We start from the raw sequence: 9,422 nt of genomic DNA, 5'->3' as shown, positions 1-9,422 counted from the left end.
TCTCTTTCAAATTATATTACATAGCTTTTTTGTACATACATTTTGTTTGTATATTTCTTTAAAAAATACACAGAATAGAGCAAAATTAAGAACTTTTTTGGCAGCTTCTTCCTTTTTTCAGAGGAAAGTCCCGATCATAACAAGAGACGAAGACTTCTGCTTTTCTTTTAGTCTGAAAAGGAACCTCCAACTTGGCAAAGCAAAGGTGGAGAAGAAAAAATAACTTTCTTTCTTTCTGTCCTTTCTTCAATCTTCTCCCTAAAGACTTCTTCCATCACGACCCCCCCCACGCCCTCCCCCCCCAGCCCCTTACTCATCAACTCTCTGCCCTTCAAACAGTCGCTCCCAGCAGCTCTTCCGACTTGGCCATGATCTCGTTCTGGTTGGAGTCCAAGCCGTAGAACTTGACTTTCAGCCCGTCGACAGGGTGGACCACGGGTACCGTGACCACACGGGGGAACTGCCGGGTTGCCAGCTCAAAGCGACTGGTGCTGGCCAGCTCAATGGCCAGGATGCGAAGGAAGAGGGTGGCGAGCTGCTTGCCCAGGCAGGACCGGACACCACCGCCGAAAGGCAGATAGTGGAAGCGTCCCTCTTTGTCTTCTCCCCGCTCCTGACTGAAGCGGTCAGGGTCAAAGGCATCCACATCCTTAAAGACAGCGGAGGTGTCGTGGGTGTCCCGAATGCTGTACATCACACTCCAGCCCTTTGGAATTTGAACTCCCTGAAGACAGAAAGACAGAGAAATGCCAAAAACCATTTAGCAAGTTTGTAATCTACTTGCAATCATAACTGCAAGTAGATGTCTTGCACTTTGGCACATGAGCTTGTAAGGCCAGATATTTTGCAAAAAAAAATCTGATTCCAGTTTTTGTATCTCTGGCTAAGCATCGGGGACTTTTCTGCAATATTAGGCTTCTCTTGTGTCTACACCAGCTACAGTACAGCATGAAACGGGAATGTGAGAATCATTTTTGACGGCACTTTGTCTTTGGTAAATGTAAAACCTTGACTTTTTGGATACTTTTCCAGTAGTTTGACAGAACTATCTTCTTACTGTTGACAGAAATTGCACTTCACACCTGATGTTACATGTGAAGATGAATGTGACGTTTGGAAAGACGTCATCACCAATAGATGTATGATAAACGAAAAAGATATACAGTAGAATCTGGCTATAAATCGTTCAGTCGGGAAATATTACTTGGCTACTCACGTCAAGTTCGAAAGTCTGCATGGCGGTTCGGTAGGCCCCTGAGACGGGTGTAAAGAGTCTCAGCACCTCCTTGATGACACAGTCCAGGTACTTAAGGCTCACGATGGTGTCCAGCCTCAGCTCTCCTGGCATAAGGCAGCCATTGTGGAGGAGACCCCTGGCTCTCAGTTCCTCCCTCAGGCGCTCCAGCACGGCAGGGTGGCGAAGGAGCTGCATGATGAGTGAGGTGCTTGCACTGGCCGTGGTGGCGAAGGCGGCAAAGATCAGCTCGATAGTTGACTCCTAGAGAGGCGAGATAGTGTATGATTGCAGTGGTTCCCAACTACTCATGAGAGCGATTCCCTCCTAAGATTGTTTCATTTTAAGATTTTTAAAAGACAAAAAGTCAAGATATGAGAAAAGCCAGTGTTTTATTCTTCGTTCTTATGTTGTTAATCGTCTCGCAACCCTTAGATTTATCTTGCAACCACCGATTAAAATGAAGTTCGGCTGTAGTACGAAAAAAAATTCAACAATCTATATACAGCCTCTAAACATGGTCTCCATACCTGTCGCTATTTCTATTCACCACTCGGCCAGAGTTGGGTAAAGCCACTCACTGATATGGAAATTTAAGCGTAATTTTAGCGTCAGCACAAACTAACACTGAGTGCGTAACTGTACTGAGGGAGTTTAAGTTGATTTGTCTTTACTTTGTGGGCAAGCCAACTGGTTTCTGACTCAGCTCCTGAAGGGCTAATTGCTTGTCACTTGAATAAAGGGTCCGGAGAGTGGAAATATAGATGGTATGTGCTGAGAGGTGAGGGTGGACAATAGCCAAATGCCCAACTATAGCCACAATTACAGAGGTGTTAGCAATATAAAGTACAGAATTAATGACTGAAGAAATTCAGTCATTAGAATAGAGCGCCAACCAACCAACAACATAGATTTTCTCACGCAGCATGTTATAGAGTTGTCAGTTGCATTTTGATTAGTTTTCAAAAGGTGAAATCTTTTCTTATTAAGCCAAATTGTGAGAAAACTCAACCTAGGACCCCAACCTTACTTTGGCCACAAATCTACCTCCCCACGCCTGAAGATTGCCATTTATTTCGTAACGACACAGTGCCAAAATAAAAAGCCATTACATAATAAAAGCATGTTGTTTTTAATTCCTGAAAAGTAGCGTATTTGGAAATATGAAGTTTGTATCCAAAAACAACATTTAGCGCGCCGTGTCGGGCCCATTATTAAGGTAGTGGAATAAATAACAACGAGGCTGGGCAGCACGACTCTCATTTCAAAACTCTCATCTGCCGTCATCCGTGTCAAAACACATCTCAGCCTCACTCTGCATGTGTCTGTGTTATATATGCGTGTGTCAGAAAACTGCAGGTGAGTGCTTCAGCCTGGGCCTCTGCGACAGGGGCTCCCCAGTTCATGTGTATTTATATTCTGTATGTGTGCGAGTGTGAGTGTGTGCGTACAGGAGGCCTCTTTCAGACCCCTAGCAAGGGGGAGTGTTGACTTATTTTTGGACCTGGATTTAACCCAGAAACCACAGAGAGCGAGAAAGAGAGAGTTGAGTTTCCACCGAATTCCTTAGAATTACTTTAATGGGTAAATAGAGGGTGTGCCTGCCCATGTGTGCGTTATAGTGTTACTGTCTGCCTGTGGGCATCAGCTAAGCATCCCGTCATGGCAGTCATATTTTACATAAAGACGTGTGTGACAAGTCACTTTCATTGCTTATGATGCCAAGATGATTTGTTGAAGAAATTGTGATGATTCTTGATGTGCGTGTGTTCAGTGAGCCAAGACAGGTTCTCTTTGGCAGCACTTTACTAGGTAAACGTTGTGTATGTTTGAACACATCAGAGCTGGCGTGTGTCTGTGCTGTGTGTGTTAAGGCTCCCATGTGTGACCGAGTGGCTTCTTGTGTGTTTGGCGTCTCTCCAGCGTGTGTTTGCACACCTTTTTTCCTCCCCCGCTCAGGTGATTTTGTTTTTTTGTGCGTAGGCGTGTTACCTTCAGTTCCTGCATGGTGAGCTCGGTGCCGTTCTCTTTGGCACTCTCCATCAGGACGTCCAGCGCGTCGCTGTAATCCTTCCCCTGGGAACACGGCTTCTCCCTGATGGCTTTCTCTATGCTTTTCTGCAAGGTGTCTCGTGCACGGATACCCTGCAAAAGCGCACAAAGCAAAATCAACACTACATGCCAAGGGTTCTTTTAAAAGCAGCACATTCATTAAAACCAATTTTCTCGAGCATCCTTACAATTTCAAATACATTACTTTGTCTCTGGTGATGTTGGGAACTCAAAAGAATGCTTTAGTTGTAAAAATTGAAGTCAAAAGGGTGAAAGCACAATTACAGTAAGGTGCTCATTATGCACCAGAGTAAGTAAGTAAAACACAATTACATCTTAGCATAAAGGGAATAGTTTTGTCTTTGGGGCCAAAATCAAATATAGGCAAACTACAGATTTCTCTTTCTTTTTTCTTTTTTTTAAATTAAGTTTGCAGATACTTGAAAAAGGACTAGAGGATGTCAACACATACCTTCCTGTAGCCACTAAACGGCAGGTCTATAGGCAGACTGAACAGGTTGTCCACAAAGTCCTGGAAGGTGGAGAACAGATGCCTCATCTCCTCCTCTGACACCCTGAATCCCAGCAGCACCCTCACGGCCATGGTGAACGACAACCTCTGGCTCTCCCTGTAGAAAGACGAGCAATCAGGACCTTAGTCACATCCAATGATAGATCCTCACTTGCGTTTACACCCCTTCTCGACCGCAATTCTAAGCAAGCCAAAGCGAACCTTTTTTGCGAAGGAACTTAATGACGTTTCGCTCTATCGCCATGGATAGAAACCGAAAATGATCTCTCCAACGCATGCTGACGAGCAACGGCAATGTTTCTGCCCATGATGCATTTTGTACATGAACCCAAGGCTTTCCTTCTTTAAACATTTTATTTTTTTAAATTTTTATTTATATATATTTTTAAGAGAACTGTCTTTGGTCACGTCCGAGATCGCATACTCTGCACTACATACTCAACACGTGAACTATCGTTCAACATACTTTTGTGTACAGTATTGCACAAAAGTTCGGACGCACTAAACTGTGATTTTCAACATCACTTCCTGAGAGCCTCCTTGCCATCGCCAGATAATGCCTTAATTACTGAAAGAGGTGAATAACAAGACCATAAATGTGTAGAAATGTAAATTACAGTGATATTGACACATACTAAGAATTCGGACATACTAAAAAATCTCACATACTGTTTTAGCTACTAAATGGCACGCTATTATGTAATTTCGGACGCAACCTTTAATTTTAATAGGAATGTAAAATATATATATATATATATTTATTTTATTTTTATTTATTTTTTTTTCTGTAGTGATCAATGTTTCTGCGATGGGCTGATGTTCTCATTGTTTTTACCTGCTTTACATTAAGATCTTTCTGTCAAAAATCAAGTCATTATTACATTTTTCAATACTGTAGGTTGTTTTTCTTCTTGTAGCGATGATCCTTCCCCCGATTTCTAAGCGCAATGACAATGACGTGTCTATCTCTTGTGAATGTGTTTCTACACCAGGACGCCCATCCTACCTGTAGACGTTGATGGGCTCAGGGTTGGAGCTCCATACTCGGAGGCTCTCCTGGATGACCTGCTGGATTTTCGGGAGGTAGGACTCCAAGGCCTCGTGGCTGAACACTTTGGCAAACACCTGGAGAGACAGAGTAACAGGCATATTGTGTCAGTTCAAATGTGACTGCATGTGTCTGTTCATGACACACACTGTACAGACACAGATAAAGATCAACCAGGATTTTCATTAAATGCTCATAAATTGGATAACTTGGCACGCAGGCAGAACGCATAGAGAAATGTGTTTGAACCAGTGCAAGTTCAAGCAGAGGACAGAAGCACCGATTAATTAAAAAGACTGTAACCCCCTTCACGCTTACGTGGTAGTATGAACAGAATCCTGACTGACAAGATGTGTGAACAGATGGCAGTAAGGACTAGTTTATTCTGCTGCAAATACAAATTTGTTCCAATCCTAACCAAATGGGGTGCTTTTTAGCCATGCTAGTGGTTTGGCTCAATGGATAGCAATGTGTGTCATTCAGGCAGTCCATCACATTGGTCCTGACTGAAATACCTTAACTATTAGATGGATTGCCATGATATTGGGTACAGATATCCATGTTTTCTGCAGGATTAATCTTACAGACTTGTTGGTGATCCCTTGATTTCTATCTAATGCCACCATTACATTCACGTGTTTACCATTACATTCAATGTCTTGACAAGTTTTGGATGGTTTGCAATGGAATTTGGTGCAGGAATTAATTTTTCCCTCAGGGTGAATTGTAACAACTTTGGTGATTCTATGACTTTTCAAACATGCACATTTCAATGACAAACGGAACTCCAAAATGTGACGGTATTTCGCCCAGTACAACAAAGTAAAAACTTTACTAAATGGTTGTGATTTTGTGACTGTGGCTCAGGGTTAGGGTTAGTCGGAATCAATCGGAAAGGTGAGTAGATCGATCCCTGGCCTTGCAGTCCCATGTCAAAGTGTCCTTGGGCAAGACACTGAACCCCGATGTGTGTGAGTGTTTATCTGACAAGCAGGTGGCACCTTGTACAGCAGCCTCGGCCACAGTGTGTGAATGGTTCCTGTACTATGTAAAAGCGCTTTGAGTAGTCGTTAAGACTAGAAAAGCGCTATATAAATACAGTCCATTTACATTTAGTTCCTAATATTCCCCTTCTTCTGCTCTCCTGTCACATCTCTGCAACATTTTCTATCCATCAATCCTCTTCATCTCTCTCTTGAATAATACCTAGACAAGACTTTCCGTTGTGTCCTCATTCTTATTCGGGTTTTTTTTGTGTGATGCCTGTTCCTTATTCATCTCCCTCCCTCTTTACAGAGACTTATACATTGTAGAGGTTTTCCCCTGCAGTCAGCAGAACTAGAATGACAGGCAGAGAGAGAAAGTGAGAGGAAGGGGGAATAGTTAAGTCTTTCCTGGCTGCTCGTAGTATTTCTTAGTGTGACTCAATCGTCAGTGTTGTTTGGACAAATAACATTCCATCTGATTTAACCTCCAAAACTGCCCTTAAAACACTCTTGGAAATGTTTTGGAAGTGCAGAACATTGGAGAGGAGAGAAAAGTGAGCGGACTTGATTAGAATAGGGCTTTTATATAGTATGAATAAGTCACTAACACTTAGCTGTATTAGGATAAATAACATTCTTGTGCATTTAACCTTTTGAGCTCTCCCTTAAACAGTCACAGTTCTGTAGGAGGGAACGAGAGAGAATAGTTAATATTACTGCTGCTTGGGGCGAAATGTCAACTTTTCAATGATGACCACGAACAGTTGAGCTCTTTCAGCAATGAGTTTTCAAAAGACGACAGTGTTCAAGCCACAGAAGGCTGTCTAATTCTTCAAATGAAGTTTCACAAAAGTTACAATCGTGGGTTTTAGTTGATCAGTAATCGCAGGAAGGCATTGCAGAACATTGCGGAACACTTGAAGAGCCTTGCAATCATTTTTAGTTTGCTGGTTAAGATGCGGGTTGAGCATTTGTAGACGCGTTTCGCCATAATAGTAAAAGTTCATTTTGAAGTTGTTTTTGTGCTTTTTTATAAGCTCCTTTTGAAAAACCAGTACAACATAGTGTGTTTGTACTCACATTGAACTTGTCCTGGATTCAGAGCTTTTTGAGCACATCATGCACAAAAGAAAAGGACTTTATTGTGTATTTCTAATATGTTTTCAATAAGTTAAAGTCAAAGTGTTCCTGCTTCTTTTCATTGAGACATAATGGAGGCTGAGATTGAAGAAAGGAGCTTCTAGTGGGATCTGAGACCAGGCCAGTGAGGGTACATGTGGTTTCTGAGGTCGATGTTTCAGCCACCAAACCATCAGTTGGGCAGTCAAACTCTTTATTTTGCCTTCTACCTCATTTTCCTCTCATTTTATTTTTCTCCTCCGTTGCCCTCTTCCCTTGCTTTCCCATCTTTCCTTCAAACCCTGCTTCCCTCTCTCCTTCACCCTCAGAATAAATGAACAATAGTTCACTGAGCTGGTGATGTGTGCGTTAAAGTGTACAAGTACAAGGTATCTTTATTATCCCCAAAGGGCAATTTGGTTACAGCCAGCAGTAGGCTACAGAGACACAGCATGAGGCAGCAAGTTGAAACTTGAAAGAAGAAATCTGTATGGACTGGGTCTTTTCCTTGGTGTGTTCCACGTAAACCAAATCGCCCAAGATGTTTGACGCATGCGTTAATACCTGCATGTCTATGGGCTTTCAGGCATTTTCAGACGTCATGGACAAAGCCAGCTTATGCAATTTAAGTACGCTACGCTTACCCAGAGGACATCGTTTAAGTAGGTGGTCTTTCAGTGTTGTCCAGGACACATTCGCTTACACACTTGCTGAAACAATGTGGCCATACACATAATGCCAGACCACATGTAGTCTACTGAGCTGTCCACTTGTGATCAGATAACCCAAGACGCATGTTAAAGCCAGTTCTGAACACGGCCTTATTAAGTTAATTAGTCAATTACTTCCCTGGTTATGTGGTTGGTTTTTCACTCATTTACTTAGGCTGTTTTAACGTCTGTTAAAGATTGAGTTGGTTATGTAGCCATTCATTCATTTTTAATGGGTTCCTTCATCAATTAAGTGGATGGAATTTGGTGGGCTAATCAGTCATTTGATGATTGAATTAGTTCACGTCAACAGTTTGAGAACACATGGTTCCATGACTCAACTATTTATCTGTAACTGAGCCAGCTGTCAGATGGTTTGTTGATCACTCGCCAAAAGGACTAGAAAACTAGACGAACGTGTTTCAGAATCAACAGGGAAATATTCGTTATAGGAGGTTGTGCAGCGTTGTGAATTTAGCCATTTAACCCGTCTGCACTGGATTATGCATAATTGGTCAATTTGGGCGAGTACTTTGCCTATGCTTAAACACACACACACACACACATTCATAAATAGTCAGAGCAGCAGGGTTGAGCTACTGTAGGACCAATGAGTCAGTCAGCCGCTGTGTGTGTGTGTGTGTGTGTGTGTGTGTGTGTGTGTGTGTGTGTGTGTGTGTGTGTGTGTGTGTGTGTGTGTGTGTGTGTGCGCGCGCGCGCGCGTGCGCAGGCAGACGGGAGGCCAAGACTCTGAAAGGTAACTACAGGTCAGACAAACACACATACACACACACTCAGACACACATGCGTATGGTATCTCCCTGCGCGACCTGGCTGCTGCCAGTCAAACACCGTTTTTTATGCAGTGTCACTCTGGGACGGTCCAAGTTCCACACAGGACGGGGAGGGGTGGGGGAGGATTGTCCAGTCATTTTGCTGCACCACAAAAACGTGACTGTCTTCTGTAGCCTGCAGCGCAAAGACACAGGCTTAAACACACACACACACACACACACACACACACACACACACACAGACACGGTCGTCCTAATAACGTCCATATGTCTTAAATTATGTGAAAGTGCTGCGAGCTGCTGGTTCCACAGACATGTAAAGACTCCTTTATTCTTCTCTCTGCCCTCCTTTTTCCCTCTCTCTCTCTCTCTCTCTCTCTCTACTCCCACCTCTTCCCGTCTCTCCCTGCCCCTTCATCCATCCTACTTTTTATTCCTTTCTCTTAGTCAAACAAGCAGTCCATACGTCTTTCCCTGCTTCTGTCATCACTTTGAATCAGAAAGGGATTGGCTTCGTTGGCGAGCTTGGGATGTGAAGGTCGGAGCAGCCAGGTGAAGCTAATGTTACAAAGAAATAGGACATGGGAGGCTAAATCACATTATGTTATAGCTTATGGTTTATCTTAAAAGTATGTTAACAGAATCAAACCAGCAACAAAAAAACAACTTTAACTTATTTTCTTTAACATCCACGACTATTTCTTTAACGCATGGAACCAAATACCTGTGCAATTACTAGTTACTCTGCAGAATGAGGATTGCATGCAAAACCTAGAGAAGAGCTCATTAAATATGATGCATTGCTATAGTTTCATCTATCCTACGGCACACGTTTTTAATTTTCACGTAAACACGTTTAATGCCGGACATTGCCATTTGAGCAGTATGCCTGTGGTGGAGAGTAACTTACTCAAGTACTGTACTTAAGTCCACTTTTTAAGTGCTTT

At 42.8% G+C, this 9,422-nt stretch overlaps 1 protein-coding gene across 1 annotated transcript in view; it reads right to left on the bottom strand.

Moving 5' to 3' along the window:
- Positions 1–313: 313 nt before the first annotated feature.
- The window catches only part of cyp26b1 (cytochrome P450, family 26, subfamily b, polypeptide 1), a 32,173-nt gene continuing 23,064 nt past the window's right edge, over positions 314–9,422 (bottom strand). Inside the window, exons 3-7 of the mRNA XM_028606147.1 lie at positions 4,825–4,943; positions 3,759–3,915; positions 3,227–3,379; positions 1,217–1,498; positions 314–724 (exon numbers count right to left, since the gene is read on the bottom strand). Of these exons, the coding sequence (XP_028461948.1) occupies positions 332–724; positions 1,217–1,498; positions 3,227–3,379; positions 3,759–3,915; positions 4,825–4,943 (1,104 nt within the window). The 3' untranslated portion in view covers positions 314–331. The remainder of the gene's footprint in view (positions 725–1,216; positions 1,499–3,226; positions 3,380–3,758; positions 3,916–4,824; positions 4,944–9,422) is intronic.

Source organism: Perca flavescens, chromosome 19 (assembly GCF_004354835.1).
Source record: "Perca flavescens isolate YP-PL-M2 chromosome 19, PFLA_1.0, whole genome shotgun sequence".
In the NCBI taxonomy this organism is placed as follows: Eukaryota; Metazoa; Chordata; class Actinopteri; order Perciformes; family Percidae; genus Perca; species Perca flavescens.
This window is presented reverse-complemented; position numbering and strand designations above follow the sequence as displayed.